The 23174-nt window shown below is 32.9% G+C and overlaps 2 protein-coding genes across 2 annotated transcripts in view; one reads left to right on the top strand and one right to left on the bottom strand.

Annotated features, from left to right (window-relative positions):
- Positions 1-18595, top strand: part of LOC144453915 (bifunctional peptidase and (3S)-lysyl hydroxylase JMJD7-like) — a 36383-nt gene extending 17788 nt beyond the window's left edge. The window contains exons 4-10 of the mRNA XM_078145272.1: positions 3120-3262; positions 12722-12895; positions 13107-13176; positions 13927-13995; positions 14977-15057; positions 16210-16287; positions 17346-18595. Coding sequence (XP_078001398.1) covers positions 3120-3262; positions 12722-12895; positions 13107-13176; positions 13927-13995; positions 14977-15057; positions 16210-16287; positions 17346-17417 — 687 coding nt within the window. The 3' untranslated portion in view covers positions 17418-18595. The remainder of the gene's footprint in view (positions 1-3119; positions 3263-12721; positions 12896-13106; positions 13177-13926; positions 13996-14976; positions 15058-16209; positions 16288-17345) is intronic.
- Positions 18596-22741: 4146 nt separating this feature from the next.
- LOC144433363 (uncharacterized) overlaps positions 22742-23174 on the bottom strand; it is a 3612-nt gene continuing 3179 nt past the window's right edge. Inside the window, exons 5-6 of the mRNA XM_078121667.1 lie at positions 23168-23174; positions 22742-22870 (exon numbers count right to left, since the gene is read on the bottom strand). The exon at positions 23168-23174 is cut by the window's right edge and continues 65 nt beyond it. Coding sequence (XP_077977793.1) covers positions 22742-22870; positions 23168-23174 — 136 coding nt within the window. The remainder of the gene's footprint in view (positions 22871-23167) is intronic.

The following is a 23174-nucleotide window of genomic DNA, read 5'->3' as shown; positions in this document are numbered from 1 at the left end:
AATTTGCTAATGGTAGCCCACTCAGGCTACCACTAATTATGTGATGAGGATGGAAGATTTATGGCCATGAAAGTATTTTAATAACACACATATTTCCAATAGAGGAAATCTGTTTTCAGTACAGGAATATGGGACTACAGGTAACAATCCTTGGGCTACCAGTTTCTGAAATTTGTAGGCGGCTAAGCCCATTATGACCACCAAAGAAAAAAGTTAATTTCAAGCCCTGATTATTGTTTGATTGCAACATAATGCTAACAGCACTAACACACTAGCTGTAATACAGACTAAGGGCATTGTCAGATCATCAAAGCTATATGCATGACTTGTACATTGTTCGATTTCAACATAATGTTAACACACAACTCTGCTAGACTGATATCGTCACAGGTCGTGGATGCTACATGTAATTGACAAGATCGGAATCACTTATCTGTTGAAAGATTTCTGTGAATAAGCTATTTCCCACAAGAAAGGACTTAATACTTCAAATACAACATAGGCAACCATCCATGATACTGAATACAAGAAGACTTTATTTCTCAACTTTAATTCATTATTGATTTCAAAGACAAGGGGTCAAAGTTCATGAAATCCATTACAAGAAATGAATTCCCTCAAAAGATTCTTTTGTTCGTAAAGCAATTTAAGTAACTCTTGTCGAATGCTTTCAGAAAAAAAAGAGCAAAACTCTGTCAAAGACTGTAGGATGACTTTGATTTCAGCATAACATTTGACATGTGTCTGTCATTGTTAAAGTGGCCATATGGTTGAAAATTGGGTACTGGGCATTATGGATTCTGAACAGCTGTCTACTTCAAAACAAATGTGGCATAATATGCATTTGTTCTTTAACTCAATAATTGAAAAAAAAAAATAGAAAAAAAAGTAAAATGTGTCAAATGTTTCTTATTGTTGTGTACATTAATATATATAAATTAAGTAGAATAACAAACTTTTTTGCACGCTTTATAGCGTTTTATAATTTATTGAGTTAGAAACACAGACTTGGTTGATGCTTAAATAGGAAAACATGGTAAAGTTGTTTTGTGAATTAGAATTCTAAAATAAATTGTTTGTCATCCATGTGACTATTATAAACTGAATCGCTAGATATATATGGAACATTGTGAAAAAACATTAAAAGTTCTCAAGTGCTTTAAAATTTAGCTTGTAGTTTGCAGTGAAGAACAACCCAGTTTCCTTCAATCTGATTAATATCCGAAATAGATGTGTTGGTCTATGTAACCAGAAGAATGATGTATACTCAGACACTAATAACAAATACACGTTGTTCAAGTGATCGATGAATGTACAGAACCGTTCACTCTAATTTGCATACTCTAACATTGCTTATATCAAGGTTCTACTGTTAAATTGTATGGTCATAATGAAACAAAATAACACATTTTGACCCAATTTATGTTATCACCAATTTTTGTTTATACTGTTCCTGTGTTTTGGAGAGTTTTTACCATTTCCTCAATCTGAAAAACTGATTAATATACATTCTGTTTTAAATATCGTTTGTGAAGGGAGACATACAAACATCGTCTTTCTGAAGTATATTGGTTCATAGAGGTATATAAATTAGTTGATTTAAGTATGACATCTATGTTTGACAAGTTAAAGACAGACTCAAACTAAAGCCATCACTGCTATGTGGTATATGGGTCACCCAGTGACAGTGCAGTAGTTTTTGACAAGTTAAAGACAGACTCAACCCAAAAAAATGCCAGTGCATTATGTGTTTGGATGATAGCAATGCCTTCAATTGGTGATGGAGATATACAAAAAAATGTAAACTCTGGAAGTCCACAAAATGTACATGGAAATATCATGGAAGTCAACAACAATGGCTTTTCCCAATGATGTTAACAAATTCTTTAGGTTGAATGACCACAACTTGAAAAAAAAAACTGGCATGCTCAGGGATTTAATGTTTTCATCAACATCCACTGGTAGATTATGGCAATAAAACATGTCGCAATGACATTTAGTTTATGTGTACACGTACCTCAGTGTTAACACTTGTTTTAACACAAAATCATAATTTGCACACATTAAAAACAGATTGACCAAAGGTATTCATCAGCTTGATAGATCAAATGATTGACAAAGGTTATAACAACACACAAGCAGTTCAAAGTTTTTTAGCATTGAGCTTTCGAAATCAGAAATCAGATCACTTTTATAAACAACATTTTTTTGGAAGACCTGTCTGAACAGCTGTTGCTGTCTGCAAAAACTCACAGCATGCCAAGTTTGAAAACAAGATTAAATGACCATTTTATTATTTAGATAGTGGAAACAACCAATAAATATAATGTATAACACAAAGATTTTTTAAAAGTGGAAGTCTCGGTGAAATTTATAACTAAACTAAATCATGCCATGTCTTCTAATAGACTTTAATTGGGTAAGTCCCAATTGTAATGTCATTTTGCATAATAATTTTACTAATTTACATAATTATTGGTTATTGTTGTGATATGTAAATGAACGTATATTCTTTTACTGAACTTAAAAGCAGAGTTACAGCATACTAAAACCTGAAGTGAACCCAGTTTAAGTCTGTAATTGTCTTGAAAATAGAAATTACTCAACAGTAAAGTATTTTAGTACTGTATATTAAGTTAAACTTTTGTTTTAATCACAAAATTAAAAAATGTTAAAATTTTCAATTTTGTCCTTTATATATCAAAGAAAAGTATAAATTTGATTGTTTACAATGGTTTACCTACACAGATGCAGTACAATTCTCTTATGCAATTTTCACATGGGTCTGAAATTCTTTTCTTGGGAGAACGCTATTAGTACAGTGACAATCTGGGTTTCAACTTACTGAGATTATAAAACTGTTCTTGCAACTTAACATAACGTATAAGCTATTGAATCAGTATGGTGGTGTTTCTGATGACTTCCATAATCTTGTAGTGTATACTTTTGGGGACTTACAGTGTTTGATTGCAGGGTGATTAATATGTGCATGCAACAAAGGCACCTGTATCTACCACATTGAACAACTACAGTTTTAGTTTGTGTCCATCTTAGTAAGCCTAAACCATGATTGCCACGGCAGTATTATTGTTTATTTTTTAATTCTTTTGTTTCGATAGGTCAAACTGGATCATTATGAGCGTGGCTATTCAGGAGTTGATGTGGATAAAGTAGATTTCACAAAGTATCCAGAGTTGGCTGATGTTGAGTTCTACTTTGCCAATACCACAGCTGGTGATTGCCTGTATATCCCTTACAAGTGGTGAGAAAGTTGTCATTTATTTGTAAAAGGTTATGACTGAATGTTTTTATTACTTACAGTGATTCTATCAATGTCTGGATTATGTATAAGTCTGTTGGGGATCATGTACAATGATATAGGAAATTGAAAGAAAGAGAAAAGACTGAGACAAAGCGTGTGTTTGTAGAATTGTAGTATTGAGACGGGGAATGTATGGTTAAAAATAGCATAATTTGGAGCACAGTGAAAGGTCTTGGTAATTAATCTACTGCTTACAGTTCCTTTTGAGGTGACGTCAGCCGGTACGCTTTGAAGAATTTTAGACACACCCCGTTTACGCTATGCCATTTTCAATTATTATTTTTTTTAATATTTGCACCCACCGTCTGCAGAGACGACATAAAATGCAAATGAAAATGCAGTGTTTTGAAAATGCTGCTGACAGTAGATAATTTTGAGAATGATTTATAGATTAGTGAAAACATAAAGTTTTGAAGACGATATTGTGTGAATGACTGAAAATGCAACAATTTGAAAATGCACATATTTGATCTCAGGAATGACTCCATTGATAACGTACTAACACACATACATGTACTTAAACTGCTTCCATATGTTTGCGCATGTCCAACAGTCTCATTTTCTAATTGTTCTGTCTTCAATGTTTCCATGTGGATGGTCAAAAACAATTGTCGTCCTTTCAAGTTGACACATGAAAATGCAACAGAAAACAATGTTTTAATTTGAAAACATCATCATGTAAACATAGCCATAGATGACGGTTGTGCTAATTAAGCCTTTCACTTTATGAACATCCATCCACCTCCGTGCTGTACTCATAGTAGACAGTACTGCACACTTTTATATAATGTATTGTTTTTATATTTTATGCTATACCATTACATATAGTAGTTTTCCCCAAATTATTATGTTGATTCAGAAGTTCTGAGACAGATATCTTCGTGACAAAATATGCTAAATGTGCTGTACAATTATTGACCATTCATTGCAAAGACCTGTAATGGTAAAGCCATAATTCCTCCTAAAGTCACTGGGCAGCATACTATCCATGTTGCTATTAAGCACATTGGATGGAATCATTGCCATACCAGGTTCCCATTTATACAGATGGGTTGACTTGGTCACAACAATGGTTCAAAGCTTGCCCAAAGACTTTAGCCGTTCATAAACAAATACCAGCAGTCCTGGGCAAAGCCGTGCATGTACTCCTAACCATGTATCCATCATGATGCAACAACTATGATGACTCCACTACCATGTCATTTATCCACAACACCCGTGACTCTACAACTATCTCGATCCACAACCATCAATTCCACAACCTCATGACTCCACAACCATCATGACTCAATCAGCAACTATCATGACCCTTCAAATGTATAATGTTGTGTAAATTAACCACTTCCATGAGAGAACTATTGCATTTAGGAAACATTACATTTTGTAAAGCAGGATACTAGTAATCAGCTTACAGGATACTAGTATTGACACATAATCTATTGATCGTGTGTGTTCATTGACCTGTAATATCTTTCTACTATGTAAGCAAGGATTACAGTTTAAACATAAAAATTATCCCTATCTCTATCATTAGTATAAATATTGTATGAAATTGTTTGAAAACATCAAAAACAAAATACTATGAATTGTTAAATATTTCTGGCGAAATTCCGCTATTGAAGCCAGTTTATGAAACCAACCATATCAAGTCATAAAAGGAATAGAGCAATGGAACAATTGCAAATAGAAAGAGAGTCGAGTCAATAAGTGCCGTAAGTAGCTTACTAAGTGATGGTATTAGGACAGTGATGAGAGTACTGTATCCATGCACTCATTCCCATGGGTTTCAGTGTTCCTGTGTGGAAATCGTTTTCTCCTTAAGAGCAACATCTTTGGATACTTTTGTTTCTAGTAATGAGACCTCCGTAGCATTGGGTATTTTGAAATGTCAAATATTTTTAATTTTCTTTTCTCCAATTTCAAAGCAAAGCATACCTCCACTTGTCTTATCTGATTGGTGGCAATTAATTGACTACTTCTTGCCAAATATGGTGATATTGTTACAAGCACTTCTAGCTATGGTTATGTCCATTTGTTGCCTATGTGATGAGATGACCTCTCTAAAATGATGTTTGTCTTTTACCTCCTATAAGGGGAGGTTATATGTTATACTTGTTTCTGTCTGTCTGTCTGTCTGTCTGTCTGTCTGTCTGTCTGTCTGTCTGTCTGTCTGTCTGTTTGTGTCTGTGGACACAGCATCTCAAAAACTACTGCATCAATTTTAATTATCTTCCATATGCTAATCACAAGAACTGAGATATTTTAATACTGTTATAAAAGGAGCTTTCTGATTTGTTAAGAAGTTGCAGGACAGTTGCAATTTATGACTGTATGAGGGCACACACTACATGCACAAAAATGAAGTCAGTGTCTTCAAGGGTTGGAATGATAGAAAACAGAATTTAGACCTTTTGATAATTCAAAGTGGAGGATTGTACCTCTGGTAGGTTGGTTGGGTGGTTAATTGCTGGCTGCATTGAGAAAACTATCCTTCAAAACTCACCTAGGGATCTAAATACCTCCTTTATATTTTCTTATATTGCCATGCCAAGGACCTCCCCCACCCCATCCCCAGAAGAAGAAAAATGGCCCAAAAGAATGTTGTTGGTTTCCTTATCAGAACTAAAAAATCAAGGTTGTTTGGACATGAGAAACGCAATCAGTGGATTCAAAGAAGGAATTTTTTATTTTCATTTTAGAAATTCAAAAGCAAGGTTGTTTGGACATGAGAAACACATTCAGTGGATTCAAAGAAGGAATGACACGAAAATAAGAAATACGCCAAGATTGTCTGGACATGAGAAACATATTCAATACAAAATCAAGATTGTCTGGACATGAGAAACACATGAAAAAATAGTGTTGGCCTAATGGTGTAATGCCTATCATTACCATTGACCTGATGAAACCATTAAACAAATTAATGTATTAGTCATCAAAATTAAAGAGCTGATACTGGATGACAATTGTTCTTTGCTTTCACTAATGGAAATCTTCTCAAAGCCCTTTACTACAAAAACATATGTCACTGAACTAGAAAACCATTCTTGCTAAGCCAGAGTACAACATTTCTGCTGACGCAACAAAAAATAATATAAGTGCCACCGTAAAGAGACTAGTGATTTTTGAAGGCCAGATTGTAACAAAAAATGAACAATTTGCATTTAAGATTATAATTTTTTTTGTCAGATTTTGTTATCTTACTTAGCATAAAGAAAATCAAGTTCTTTGATTATGGTCTAAAATAAATTTTGAATGATTGTGAGCAAAATGTGACAGAATAACAAGAACTTTTGTCTTATCAATTTGACAGGAAATCTCATACTCTAACCAGTTCAAATTAGCTTTTTTTAAAGTAAATTTCAGTGAAAATCCTAAAACCTATTTCTGTGAACTGTGCTTTAAAATTCCAAATTAAAAAAAAAACTAGAGAAACAACAGTTTTATTCAAGGTTTGTTGAAAAACTTTAAATTTGAGTTCAAGAAAGACAAGACCAGATTTTTTTTTTATAGACTAGTATTTATTTTTCAAATTTGTTCATGTGATTTTAGCAGGAAGAATTATGGAGGTACATTTGTACTAACTGCCCAAAAGGGCATACAGAATGTACAGCCATCAAAAGTAATGCGTATGTTGTATACTATATAACTAATGGATTTGGATGTCAGCAAAAAAAGTGATAGTGCGACAAAAGATTTTGTTACTTTATGTTGGTGGGAAATTCAAATTTGCTTTCTAAATTTAATTTTCAACCAAAATTTTGATATCCAATCATAAAGTTAATAATTTGTTCTCTATTCTGTGATGAAAGATTTGAAATTTGTGAAAAAAAATTACAGAAAAACAATGACTTTGTTCATTTGATTGTTGCAGCAAAGATTATGCAGGTAGTGGGTGAGTTTCAATGGTATGTACTGTTAGCAGACGTGATGTACAATGTTATATACTGTTTATTATTTGTACACTTCAATTTACATCAAACTGAAACAGATGTGATGTTTTAGAAGTTGTATTCAGTTGTTGGATTTGTTTAAGGTCAGAAACGTTGACCCTACCACTTTGACAGATATTGGAATAGAAGTTTTGTGTCATTAGATTATGTGAAGCTACAAGGTTCAATGTACAGTCACAGCGTATGCATAACAATTGGTAATTTAAAAGTTGGTTTTGTAAGAAATATGCATTATTTGAGATATTTTTAGTACAGATGTAAAACAGAATTCAACTTAATTTAGAACGGTAAAGTAAAGAGCGGTTTTCTTGATGAATCAGCTTTGTGACTGCATGATGCTTATTTCCTGAGTGATGTGTAAATACATGTAAAGATATTTGATACAGTCTAGAATCACAAATACTGGAATTACACACAAGCCAAGTTGGGCAAAAAATCGGTCTATGTCACAACACACACACACGTCACGACAACGCGTGTTTACATCACTGGTTCTGCTGTGTTCGAAATATGAGTCAAACATTCCAAATGGCCGTTACCTGAATTATATATTACTGCCACTGGTAGAATTATTTTATTCTTCAATATTTTTCTTCATTCAGCTGGAAATACCCATGACCAAAAGGCTTTGTCACTACTTGTTTAGCGACTCATAGTGACAAAGCCCCATTAGGTTTATACTCGTATTTTCCTTGGGTGAAACCGTAAAAGAATAAAAATATTGGGAATCACATCTAAGTATATAAAATATGGTGTGAATAACTGCGTGTGTGGAAAGTACACATCATGAATAAGTTGATTATGAAAACTGGCTCCCTGTGGCATAGTAGTTAAAGCTCAGGATTAGCAGTCAGAAGGTCATGGGTTTGAATCCCATTGGAACCAGGGGGATTTTCTTTGACCGACCCAAACCCAGGGTGAGTGTTCTACAGATTTGATTGGTAGGATATCACTCAGCCACATACATGTATCACGCACAAAATGAATGCAAATTTGGGGGAAACCACAAGTGCTATGTTGCTATAGCCAAATATAGGATAAAATTCTGTCCAGATGAATATAGAATATATATAGTCAAACATTATTGGCAGTTAACTATTCTTAAAAGTATTGATCCCATATTAGATTTTGTGCACTGAGAGGGATTGCTAACTGTTTTATAAACAGCATATCGTTGGTCCAAGTGACCAATTAGAATGTACAAAAGAACATGAAATGACTCATTAATATTCTAATATACTTTTTGAAAATGCTGTTTAAATGGCTGACATAATTCCTATTGATATTGGGTTTGACTATCACAACCTGTGAGTAAATTCCAGTGACATAAATTTGCATATTCATGGCAATTACAAATGAGGCAAGTTTTATGGAAGACTTACAATGCAGCCAAGGAAGTTGCACATAATTACTGGCATTTGCAGGTGATAACTGGTCCAATGCAGGTGAATTGTTATAAATACTTGCATTCGGCAGGTGATATTTATATTTACTGGCATTTGAAAGGTGAAATTTCAACTTTATCTGTATTTGACAGACAAATTTAGAAGCCCACGTGCATATTGACTATTTCCGTGATGAGGAATCTTTTTTTAACTTGCATTAATGTAAACATTGTCACTGAACAAAATTGATGATTATTTGTATTCAACCGATAAACATTGTCTTTGTCACTATCAAATTATATGTTGATAAGAATTCAAGTTTGATATATATTATTTTACTTTGCTCCTAAGTTTTATGTTTTAGGAGCATTTTGTTCCCAATATGTAAAGTCAGGAGCAAACTGATCCTAAAAAACCTTGCTCAAAGAGTTAACTTCCTAAGCCGCTCAATGTAATTAATGTCAGTTTACCTATCAAAGCATATTAAACACCAGGGGACCCTAACTCTGTTTTACTGATTAGAACACTACGTGTGACACTACGTGTGATTGAATGTGACTTCTTAGCTCTGAATTCAAAACACACTAATTATGAAAGTTTATTGAGAGCTTTAAAAATTTAAAATTATTTTATGGATATAATAAACTGATATGAGCATCTTGTGAATCTTCATCAGAGGCAGTTGTCTTTAGTGTCTGTTATCTTGTTATCTTTGTCTAATATTATCTCTGCATTCAATGTTCTTGTACCACCAGAGACTTGTCTGAATTGACATAATGTCATTCTTTACATGTAGTATGTTACTTCTTCACTGTCTGTGGTTGAAACTGGGCTTCATGTAGGTATAACAGTATTGGCCATTAAATTAATATTTATAATTTCAAATGAAAGGCAAAAAGGAGAACAATTTATTTATAGATTAGAAACTGTCTAGAGCAATTAATGTTTCCAATGAGATATTTACATTTTTAGTTTTTGAACATTTCTAAATTCAGCAACCACCTAGCAATAGCAATTAATTAGCAAGTCATGGAATAGTTAATGACAGACTTTATGAAGCATTGTGTGGAACGACCACTTCATGGAGCATTGTCAGGTCAAGTTGTAATTAAGAAAAATTAGAATATTTTATTGAAGTGCTTAGCTCTCTCAGACAGGAAAGTACATGTAAAGACACAACATACAATGTATTATGAATCCTTAACATGTAAATACATGCACAGAGAGTACTGAGTGATTACAGTGTAATTTGTTCAAACTTGTTAGCTAGTTTGATGAGTATATACAACTCAGCAACGTTTGTCTATTGTTGATTATTATATAAGTCTCAAAGAACAGTGTTTTGGAACCACTCTCCTAATGCCTGAATACTAATTCTCCATGTAGTGAATGTAAGGGTGATGCAGTTAATGTTTCTCATCGTAATATATAAATGATGTGTCAGTCAATTAAAACAATATTTTGAAAAATATGTGTGTATTTTGATGAATGATGCTTTCAATTCATAATCATTCTTTTAACATTTTGGATGCCTTAGAAATAACAATTTAGGGAAACCAACTAGACTGATGCCTTAGAAATAACAATTTAGGGAAACCAACTAGACTGATGCCTTAGAAATAACAATTTAGGGAAACCAACCAGACTGATGCCTTAGAAATAACAATTTAGGGAAACCAACTAGACTATGAACCATTTCTTTCATATCAAAGATCCCAAATTTTTGTGTTGAATAATAATTTATCCAGTTGTCAACATCTGTGGTGTCACCATTTATATTGATGATGCATAATAATATCTTTCTTGTCTGGCTGTCAAGTATTTAAAATTATTTTTCTAAAATAAACTGATTAATATACCGTAAGAGTGTTGATTTGGTCATGAAAAACATGGAAATGAAAAAGAGAGTGTAAACTAGATAATTATGTGTATTTTTCATAAGTTGAAAATATGCATTTTTCACCAGTTTTCACATTTTGCATTACAGTAAGCATAATGCATTTTCTCATAAACTGAGGAAACCAACTTATTTCCTGTGTCTGTCAATATTTTTTTTCAACAGCTCAGAGTCATTCAGCCATTTTCATTTCATTTATGGAAATTTGTAATATTACCTTAAAAATACAGAGAATTTATTGATTAAATCACCAAAATGTCACTTATGTTTTACTTTTGGATACAAACTTAAAAACCATTAGTCAAATGATTTCACAGCTACAAAGTATAACAAGTCTAGTTTAGGAATTTGAACTAGCCTAGGGTGTCAGTGTTGGTGCCCATGGTGACAAAACCCCTTGAGTTAGTAATAATGAGTGGTAATTATATTGTAAAAGATATGATCCGTTTTGGTGCCAATTAAATTCAGAAATAAATGTGTTATCATGGTTGACACTGTGTGGTGCCCCGAGTTGATATTCATTGAGTTGTGGCAATCGTAATGATCTGATGAGGTAAGGTCAGGTTTAGGCTTTCAAAACAACTCAAATATATACAACCTGCTGGTTAGTGAAATAAATCAAATGATTACAAAAATAAAATATGAATGCCAGTTGAAAAAAAATATGTTGTGGCCTGAAGTGTTTAACTTTGTTCTATTTTATGATGTGACAATGTTGATTTTGCTGGTATTGCCTGGAGCATCAAGTCCAACTCTTTGAGATTATCCAGTGATGATAATCTCAGAGAGGATAATATAATGTCAGATGGGACAGTTGCTCCAGGCATTTTTATGGTACCAGAACACATAGGAGAAACACAGTCATGTCAAATATTGTACTTAAAAGTTTTATTTTTGAAAAACAGTTTTTAATTTATTTATTTTTTTGTAGTTGTTTTATTAGAAATAAATGAAAGCCAGGCTCTCAGTGATCAGATTTTATTTTAAACAAATTAATACTGGGGACTATGTATTTGATGAGAACAATATGTTTTAGTATATTTGTAGTCAATTTTAAATTAAGTTTACTTTGAAAATATACTTTAATAGAAATCAGAATTTTGATTTGCATGCCAAATGTGTGCAATAGAATGAAGTAATGGCATTACTAAGAGAGCATAATATCAGATCATATGAAAATTTGTACAAATTTGATTGAAGAAAAGTTTCCAAACATGTCAACAATGAAATATTATACTGACATTTATGTGTCACCCAGATAGCATTATATAATTCTATTCTGAGCCTTGACATTAGAACTCAGAATAGCTCAAAGTTGGACGTACAAACACAATAATCCTAGTAAATAATTTACTCGTAACCGTGAAATACCAGCTTTGCTTTTGATATTCTCTTCCCAATTAGTGTTTTGTTTTTAAAGTTCAAGGTACACATATATACTTGCAGAGTAACTTTCATGGGAATTGCCAATTTTGTGGCCAGTTTCTGATGAAGTCCCCCCTGCCTTGAATATTCACTGCCTCAAACGCACAATGGGATGGGTCTCAGGCATGGATCTTTCTCTCCTTCTCACTTACCTATCCAACAATGTTTTCTCAACAATGGCTGATTACTTTTAAACCTAGCACAAATATGAGATGCAATGTAGAAGGCATATACTGTATATACTATCTATTTTGTTTTCTTTTCACTGTATATATATATATACAATCGTATATAGAGTGGTGCAAATAACACAGTATCAAGCAAGATACACAGGAGCCATTACATAGTGTTTCACGCTGTTGCAATCATCAGATGACTGAATGTTACGATCGTCATCTGATGATCGCAACAGCGTGAAACTCTATGTAACGGCTCCTGTGTATTTTGCTTGATACTGTGTTATATATATAATTTCATATATATTTGTACGACCCATTTCAAAATTGTAAATTCATATTTCTGATCACTTTTGTTTCTTTGCATCTTAATATTACACTTAGAGATCGTAGAATATAGATGTAGGACTTGTGTTTTGTTAGTAGCTCCCTCATCTCGTTTCTCAATAGACTTTTATGAGAATGAAAGTAGAAGTATGATTGTGTGTTTGATTTATTGAATCAGATGTTCTTTTAAATCCCAATTCTTGTTATTCTAATTTTTTACTTTTTTGTGTTTGCAGGTTTCATCAGGTCAACTCCTTTGATACCAATCTTGCTGTGAATATTTGGTGGAATCATAGACCACAGCTTACGCCTACAGAAGACAACTGTGGAAATCCACAGCCTGACTCCATTGCTGATGTTGTCTTTGAAACAGACCTGAATCCTGAAATGGCTGAAGGAGGAATAGATGAGTATGTATATAAAGCCAATACTGACGATTCAAGAGCTTTCAAGTTTCTAGCCATAACCTTTTTTCACAATTTTCATGTTTGCCCTCAGAAAGAAACCCACTTCAGTCATGACATGAAACAGTTCTGAATCAATTTTAACAAGACTTGAGTGTCCTTACTGAAAATGGTTATGTTTGGAAGCTCCTATATTTTCTTTTTTCATTTTTTGCAGGATATTTTTTGGAAAGTATATTCAGGATAAAAGTATAAGTTTCGAAGAGTTTGTAACATCTATGAAGAATGTAAGTATATGTAAACAAGCTTTAACATCTGTGACAAAATAAAACCAAAATCAGACCAAGAAGATGAAATGAAAATCTACAGTCCATTAAAGCTGTACTAAGTGCAACTAGAGTGTTTTAAAAAAATGTTTTGTTATTACAATAACTTACTTGTAATATTATACATAGTAAATATATACACAATAAATCAAATCACATTGATTTTTTATATTTTTTCAACGAGTTTCTGTGTGGCTTATGGATACTATCGACCACTGATTAACATGTACAATGTCCAATTATTGGTATTTTAAGTTTTCAGCTAAGATGGAGTCAAGCTCATCAACAAAGAACTTTAACTGAGATGTTTAACAGAAAAAAAGGACAAGAGCAAACAATTGTGAAAAAATGATACTTTTTATTGGAGCTAATGGAAATATGAATATTGATATTAAACTGCATCTGTACCACATCTAATTTAATGTTGTTTAATAGGGAACTTGCAAACCCGCCATGTTGAATGTTGCATCATGGGAAATGTGATAATGAATACTAATTAAATAGTATTGTAAACAATAATGTTACATTGTTTTTAACCACGAATGATCAATTCATAGTCACCCTGACCATTGTGGGAGGCTTATTTTATTGGTAGCTCCTGATTAGGTATTACGATAACCACAGATATTCCCATAGTCCCTTACATCTGAGCATGCTCAGTCTGGATTGCAAGTTCCCTATTCAATGTTGTTGGCATGTTATTATTGACAGGATTCTCAGTCTGGCATATTTGCACATCTAGCAGTTTGGACACCAGAATGTACTCAATTAGCGGAAGAGGTAGGGATTTTATAATCTCTTAAATTCTTTTACAAATTTTTGTTCTTTCTTAATTAACAGTTCCTAATATAACTAAGTAAAGCCCATAAGCTCGCGCAGGGTAGATTCACTTGTGACTGGCTGCCTAGGCTGCCTCATAATGATATTGTAGATAGCACCCTTTGCGTGGAGAATGGGCATAACATATAGGATGTGCATGTGTAGTCATTGCGCCGCAATGCATCCTTGGGTAAAACCACCCCCCAAAAAATGCATAGTATATAGGATGCGTACTAGACACACTGTGTGGTCGCTTCAAAGCCGCTGCGTGAGCTATAATTTACTAATTCCTTTCACATTCTGCCTCAAATATTGGTTGTTTGAAATTATGGATTAAAAAGATATTCAAGAAATAAAACTAAATTTATTTTCTGATCAGAAATTAATGAATCGTTATTTTCATGATTTATTGTAAGTCATACTTAGAACCTTAATTTACTCTTATCATTTCATGCAGTGTTAATTTTTGTAAAAAACTATTTTAACAAAAAGAACACCTCAAAAATATCAAACTCTCTAAATATTTGCTTTGACTTTGTGCAAGAAAACGCCAACCCATTTTCAGTTCAACTCAAGAAAACAAATGAGGGGCCACCATACAAATATATCAATTTTTTCTTTCTGCAGTCATTTAGGTTACGGTTAAATATTTTGAAACTCATATTTGATTTGATTTTCTCCAGTCTTTCAATTTCTCCAATTCTGTCAGTTTGACATTGTACAAAGTGTCGTTTAATGTAACTGTAGGTGTTTCCATTTATCTCATATTGTATCTGTAGCTGTTGCCAGTTGTCTGGTATTTTTTATGTATATTTTGTTTTTGGGTCCACATTTATAGGTGTTTGTTACCTGTGTGGACTACCTGACTTTTGTCAAAGTTAAATAAATAAATACATTTCTGGATATATTTGATTAGTAACTTGACCTTTTTCCTTTTGACAGCTGTTTGGAATACTTGATGTGGATAAAGATGCTATGTTGTCAAAGGCCGATGTAAAAGAAGCAATGCAAGATGCCCTGAAGGTATAAACATGTTCCATACAAATACATTTGTGATGGATAGCCTTTAGCAGTTGTTGACTGCTAGTATACAAATAGCAAAACAGTTTAACATACCATATACAAGTCAATTTGAACAAAATATATGGAATTTATACCCTGGTTGTTCCATGTCACAACAATACATGTCTATGTCATTGGTTCTACTGTGATTGAAATCTCCATTAGTTTTCCTGATTTTTCATAAGTAATGCTTGCACTGGTGTAATTAATTATTCCCCAATATATTTCTGCATTCAGTCAAAAAATGCTTGTGACCTAGAGGGTTATGTCACTACTCATCTTGTGACTAGTAGTGACAAGGCCCCTTAGGTCACTGATTATTATATATTTTTCTTACCTATTATTGTGAATAATGTCTAATTATAGATCCTAGCTCATGGGTTTATAATTTGATAAAAACTTGTTACAAATTTGTTGACTTTTAAGAACTGTAATTGTAGAAATTATAGTGACTGCGTTGTCTGACCATTAGTTGCAACTACTCGACATTGCATGTGTCAGATATCTATTAGCAATTTGACAGATTAGGAAAAAGTTACTATTTGAAAAAAATGCCACCAAGTTGAAACCTAACATTCCTTTAGTGGTACTCTTTATTTTTAAAGCTGAAAGATGGCAGAACTTGTATAGTTTTTAACCTTTGACCTTGTGGTGTAAGGTCACAATTTCAATTTCTCGGGGTATATTTGATAGTGCCATCTCAAGGGACCTAAAGTTGTGTGCAGTTACTAATATTATGACATCACACATGGGATGCCCCAAGTTAACCTTCTCGTAAAGCAAAAAAACTCATTTTCCACTCCAAAAGTGTCACTAATTTGGAAAGACAGGCCAATTTATTTACGTGAATTACATGTTTAACGCATGTAGCTCTTGGGCTCCACAGGTACCCCAATGCCATGAAACTCACAATTTTCACATGACCCAAGGGTCCCCAAAATGACATCATTTGCCCCAACTTGAGACTTCCAAACTGGCATAATCAATGCTTCTTTAGTTGTTCAACTTCATGTAGGTGAACTCGTTTTTAGTGAGTTCAACATTTACAACTGAGAATATGAAAATGGTTTGACCCTCATTCATATATTTTGTTTGACTTAAATTTAATTTTAGGAAGAGGAAAATGAAGGAGAAAACGTGATTGATTTAATCCTTGAAGAATTTGGTGCAATAATGGAGGAACAACAGGCAGTAAGTGTTAGAGATATTTAAATTTGATAACCTTACATTTGGTGCAATAATGGAGGAACAACAGGCAGTAAGTGTTAGAGTTAACTTTGATAACCTTAAATTTGGTGCAATAATGGAGGAACAACAGGCAGTAAGTGTTAGAGATATTTAACTTTGATAACCTTATATTTGGTGCAATAATGGAGGAACAACAGGCAGTAAGTGTTAGAGTTAACTTTAACAACCTTACATTTGGTGCAATAATGGAGGAACAACGGGCAGTAAGTGTTAGAGTTAACTTTAACAACCTTACATTTGGTGCAATAATGGAGGAACAACAGGCAGTAAGTGTTAGAGACATTTAACTTTAATAACTTTACATTTGTTGTAATGAAAAAAAACATCGATATACTTTGGAGATTATTAATTAAGTAGACAATAGTAATTGACTCCAAAGATGACCTTGTATAAAAACACAGTCAATCATAAAAAAAAACCATGTTATCCCATGTGAATTAAAATAGTCTATTTTAGGAGATGTCAAGTACAGTCACATGATGGCATATAACAGTCAATTTATACGACTCATCAAATATCCTATTTCTGAAAATGTAATTCTTACCTTATGGTCTACAAAAATATTTTGAAGGGGTGTTTTTTAAAACACCTTTTGAAAATAATTAACTATATATTATTACTGTTATTACCATTATCATTATAAGTTTATGCAAGTGATTATTGCTCCATAGTAAACATGCCATCGAGAGACTGGACTGTGATATAAACTAATTACTTTCTTGTTACAGGTATTGGCATAGAAGGCACAACTATAGTAAACGGTGCTGGCTGTAGAGACAGGACTGTGACATAAACTAATTACTTTCTTGTTACAGGTATTGGCTTAGAAGGCACAACTATATAGTAAACGGTGCTGGCTGTAGAGACAGGACTGTGATATAAACTAATACTTTCTTGTTACAGGTATTGGCTTAGAAGGCACAACTATAGTAAACAGTGCTACTGTAAGAGACAGGACTGTGACATTCAAGTAAACTAAATACTCTACTATCTTGTTACAGGTACTTGCTGAGAAGGCACAGAAGAAATTACAGGCAGGAATATCAGGCAGCAAATCAAGAGTGGAACTCTAATAATGTATGAATTCTTGTATGATTGGTTGTTGTAATCATATGATTACTGGCTAAATTACCACTAATATGATTGGTTGTTGTAATCATGTGATTACTGGCTAAATTAACACAAATATGATTGGTTATTGTAATCATGTGATTTTGGGCTAAATTACCACAAATATGAATAGTTGTTATAATCATGTGATTATGGGTTAAATTACCACAAATATGATTGGTTGTTATAATCATGTGATTATGGGCTAAATTATCACAAATACAAATAGTTGTTCTGATCATGTGATTATGGGTTAAATTACCACAAGGATGATTGGTTGTTATAATCATGTGATTACTGGCTAAATTACCACAAATACGAATAGTTGTTATAATCATATGATTATGGGTTAAATTACCACAAACATGATTGGTCGTTATAATCATGTCTATGTAAATCAAACATACCCCATTAGTTCCCTAGTGAGGGTGCTATTTTCTTGCCTTCTTCAAATTCTAAATGTTGATTATGACCCAAATCTTGCCCCACGAATAGAACAACTGTGTGTTGCTATAAATTGCTTTATTGTATTTTTGATGTGTATATATATACTAAGTTCTAATTTGGTATCTAATCTGATAGGAATACTAATTTTGTGAAATGTCAGATTACTGATTCCTAGGAAGACGTGCTAGGTACATTTTTTTCCATTTTCACAACGCAAACACTTGGCTGCACATTAAAAATATGATCCAATTTATAAAGACATTTGCAAAAGAGAATAAATAATAATTAATTCTATGCAATCCCAGTTTTATTGTTGAACTTGGGCAGTAAACTAATTTTGTAAATTCTACAGAAATTACCATGTAATAGTAATTTGGTAATTCTTGTCTTCCTGCATGGATTTATTGGTGGTAATATTAATACTTTAAGAGAGGACCTCATTTATCATGGAGTGTGACATAGGAAAACCCTTTATACACCCTTCAAATCCCAGTAGAGGTAACCAAAAGCTATTGCTTTCAGCTACATTACATGTTGTACAATGGCTGATGATATAACCCGTATTGCTTATTGCAACCAACAAATAACACATTGAGACAACTGTATGTGTATACTGATATATATATAGTACATATGTGTATACTGGTATATATTTAGTACATATGTGTATACTGGTATATATTTAGTACATGTATGTGTATACTGATATATATTTAGTACATATGTGTATACTGATATATATTTAGTACATGCATGTGTATACTGATATATATTTACTACATGTATGTGTATACTGATATATATTTACTACATGCATGTGTATACTGATATATATTTACTACATGTATGTGTATACTGATATATATTTACTACATATGTGTATACTGATATATATTTAGTACATATGTGTATACTGGTATATATTTAGTACATGTATGTGTATACTGATATATATTTAGTACATATGTGTATACTGATATATATTTAGTACATGCATGTGTATACTGATATATATTTAGTACATATGTGTATACTGATATATATTTAGTACATATGTGTATACTGGTATATATTTAGTACATATGTGTATACTGATATATATTTAGTACATATGTGTATACTGATATATATTTAGTACATATGTGTATACTGGTATATATTTAGTACATATGTGTATACTGGTATATATTTAGTACATGTATGTGTATACTGATATATATTTAGTACATATGTGTATACTGATATATATTTAGTACATATGTGTATACTGATATATATTTAGTACATATGTATATACTGATATATATTTAGTACATATGTGTATACTGATATATATTTAGTACATATGTGTATACTGATATATATTTAGTACATATGTGTATACTGGTATATATTTAGTACATATGTGTATACTGGTATATATTTAGTACATATGTGTATACTGATATATATTTAGTACATATGTGTATACTGATATATATTTAGTACATATGTGTATACTGGTATATATTTAGTACATATGTGTATACTGATATATATTTAGTACATATGTGTATACTGATATATATTTAGTACATATGTGTATACTGGTATATATTTAGTACATATGTGTATACTGGTATATATTTAGTACATATGTGTATACTGGTATATATTTAGTACATATGTGTATACTGGTATATATTTAGTACATATGTGTATACAGCTGATATATATTTAGTACATATGTGTATACTGGTATATATTTAGTACATATGTGTATACTGATATATATTTAGTACATATGTCTCCCTCTTTATACATAGTCTCCCTCTTTATACCATGAACCTTACAGGAGGGCTACCTTCTGATCACCTAGATTAAATATTACTGCAACTATAGTAATCTTTTGTTACACAGATTTGAGGGCAATTTAAGCAAAGACCTCAGATAAGTATTACAACAACTAGAAATAATGCTGTTGTCCTTTGTATCTGAGTATGTATAGTTGGATTTACATTGTATTAGGAGAAGTGACATTGGTTTGCTATTAAAGTAACCTGTCAAAGTAGTTGTAATGTTTTATAAACCATTGCATGGTGTACTACTGATCAAGCCTTTCCAGCATTGCTTGTAATATTAGATATAAAGTTATTTACATGTTACACTGACCTGACAAAACTTGAAAGAATTTAGAAACAACCACAACTTCTTAATGAGTATGTTCTGCATAGACAATAAAATTATCATTTTTTTTTGCTCGAACTAAATATCACCTGTGTGTAGTAGACTGAAAGTTGTATCATTGTTTCTGTTTTTGTAACCACAGTGTCAGTATATAGTGGAGTTTGTGGCTAAATAAGTAGAACCAACAACAACAACAACAACAACAACAACAACAACAACAACAAAAACTGTCAACTGTGCGTACTGTCTCCAGTAATGTCAAATTCATTGTTGTGTTGCAACAGAATAGTGATTTGGTCTTTCTGTTGATTTTAGTTTGATGCCTGTCAAAACAGATTCCTTTTATCAACCTTAAAACTGCAATATGAACTCAATCTTTAATAATCAAACAAATGAAAATAAATAAATAAATAAACAAATAAATAAAATAAAATGCAATCTATTAAAGGCTACATACAATTTTTTTTTTTTTTTTTTTTTTTTTTGTGGGGGGGGGGGGGCATCAGTTAAATTCACATAAGTTTGTGTATACTGTTTTGGGTATATATATTTATTTTTTCAACTCAAAATATGGGCATGGATTTTCCAATTTTTTGGTGTGGGATAGCCGAGTTTGACAGTTAATTAATTATGCATAGTGACACCTTTATGGTGTATTATACACAGGAAAAACACTTTTGCTTTAGGTTCTTGGAATCAAGTAGTTATCATGTTAAGAAAATTAAATCATCTAATTTTTGAGGATATTGGAAATATTTTCCAAGATGTTTATATTTGATATCTTGCAAATGGGTTCACTGGTATTTCTGTACTTTATCATATGCAATAAATTTGAAAGTTGTAATATTAAAATGTGTTGATTTGTTTTTCTGATGGGAAATGAGAGAAAGAGAGAGAGAGACAGAGAGACAGAGACAGAGACAGGCAGAGAGAGAGACAGACAGACAGGCAGAGAGAGAGACGGACAGACACACACATACATACACACATACATACATACATACATACATACATACATACATACATACATACATACAAATGTACATACATACATACATACATACATACATACATACATACATACATACATACATACATACATACATACATACATACATGTCATATATCTTGACATTTACAGACCTCCAAGAAACACTCATATGATGTGCATGGTTGTACAAGTATATGCTGTAAGAAGGATATTTAATATGAATTTCATAATACTTGAAAATAACATTTCTAAGAGTGTTTGTTCAGCTTTGCCATCAATTTAAGTGGTAAACTTAACATAGACTTGAAGGACTAACATAGCCTACCTGTAGACTTGAAGGACTAACATAGCCTACCTGTAGACTTGAAGGACTAACATAGCCTACCTGTAGACTTGAATGACTAACATAGCCTACCTGTAGACTTGAAGGACTAACATAGCCTACCTGTAGACTTGAAGGACTAACATAGCCTACCTGTAGACTTGAAGGACTAACATAGCCTACCTGTAGACTTGAAGGACTAACATAGCCTACCTGTAGACTTGAAGGACTAACATAGCCTACCTGTAGACTTGAAGGACTAACACAGCCTACCTGTAGACTTGAAGGACTAGCACAGCCTACCTGTAGACTTGAAGGACTAACACAGCCACCCTGTAGACTTGAAGGACTAGCATAGCCTACCTGTAGACTTGAAGGACTAACACAGCCTACCTGTAGACTTGAAGGACTAGCATAGCCTACCTGTAGACTTGAAGGACTAGCATAGCCTACCTGTAGACTTGAAGGACTAGCATAGCCTACCTGTAGACTTGAAGGACTAACACAGCCTACCTGTAGACTTGAAGGACTAGCACAGCCTACCTGTAGACTTGAAGGACTAACACAGCCTACCTGTAGACTTGAAGGACTAGCATAGCCTACCTGTAGACTTGAAGGACTAACATAGCCTACCTGTAGACTTGAAGGACTAGCATAGCCTACCTGTAGACTTGAAGGACTAGCATAGCCTACCTGTAGACTTGAAGGACTAGCATAGCCTACCTGTAGACTTGAATGACTAACATAGCCTACCTGTAGACTTGAAGGACTAACAGCGATCGACTAACTCTACTACACCATCCTAGCTGAATTTTCAATCAAGATGGAGGAGCAAAAATCCACAACTTCGAAATGTCAAATAGGATAGTCAGAATAGTGTAGTAGTATTAGTCCTTCAAGTCTACAGGTAGGCTATAGTTTAATAGGATAGTGTAGTAGTGTTAGTCCTTCAAGTCTACAAGTAGGCTAAACTTGACACTGACACTGATCAACTACTATTTGTAACAACATATTATTTATAAATATATATTGATTTGAATATTTTGCATCATATTTGCATAAATTTACATTTATTTACAACTAGTTTCTTTGAATCAGTTTCCATTCTTACATTATTTTTTATTATTTATCCTTTTTTTCAGTGATGACTAAATTTATCACCACTAACTTACATTCTCTGAAGTGACTTGTGTAAGTAGGTCTGCTGTTGACCAAATACTGTAGTCTAGATTTGGAATGGGAGTAGATCTTAGCAAAATATCTTTACACTTCTATCCCTACAGTAAATTATTCCTGACAAGATTTACTTTGAAAAGTTGTCACAAAAACCTATGTGCAACATTGCCACAAAGGCCAATCGTCTACAATTCATCTCTGCCGATGGTGGCGCTGTCGTCCATGATCTCGTCCTCAAAAATACTTTCCTCATCTTGGATACTACTGAGAAAATCCTCGAAGTCATGAAATAATTCTTTAACCTTCGTCCACGTCTGAAAAGATCAAAATATTTCATTGTGAAATGTCTATTATGGTAACAATATCATTAGAACTGAGTGTCACAACTAACATTTCCTGGGAAGGACAAATATTCTTTCAAATTACCAAATCTGTATGATAACTCTATGTAATGATATCGCCTACTGGAAGTAGTTTTCGACTTTTTCTAGATTTCCAAATTTGCCTTATCCGTCAGTGACAGTAACCCCCTTCTAATGACGTTTTTTCTTGTTCTACCCTGATAAAAAAAATAACCTCACCTCCCCCTCCCCGTCTGTTCTTAAACGTACCTCGTAA

Source organism: Glandiceps talaboti, chromosome 3 (assembly GCF_964340395.1).
Source record: "Glandiceps talaboti chromosome 3, keGlaTala1.1, whole genome shotgun sequence".
Lineage (NCBI taxonomy): Eukaryota > Metazoa > Hemichordata > Enteropneusta > Spengelidae > Glandiceps > Glandiceps talaboti.
Note: the sequence above shows the minus strand (reverse complement) of the source record. Positions and strands in the feature narration are given on the sequence as shown.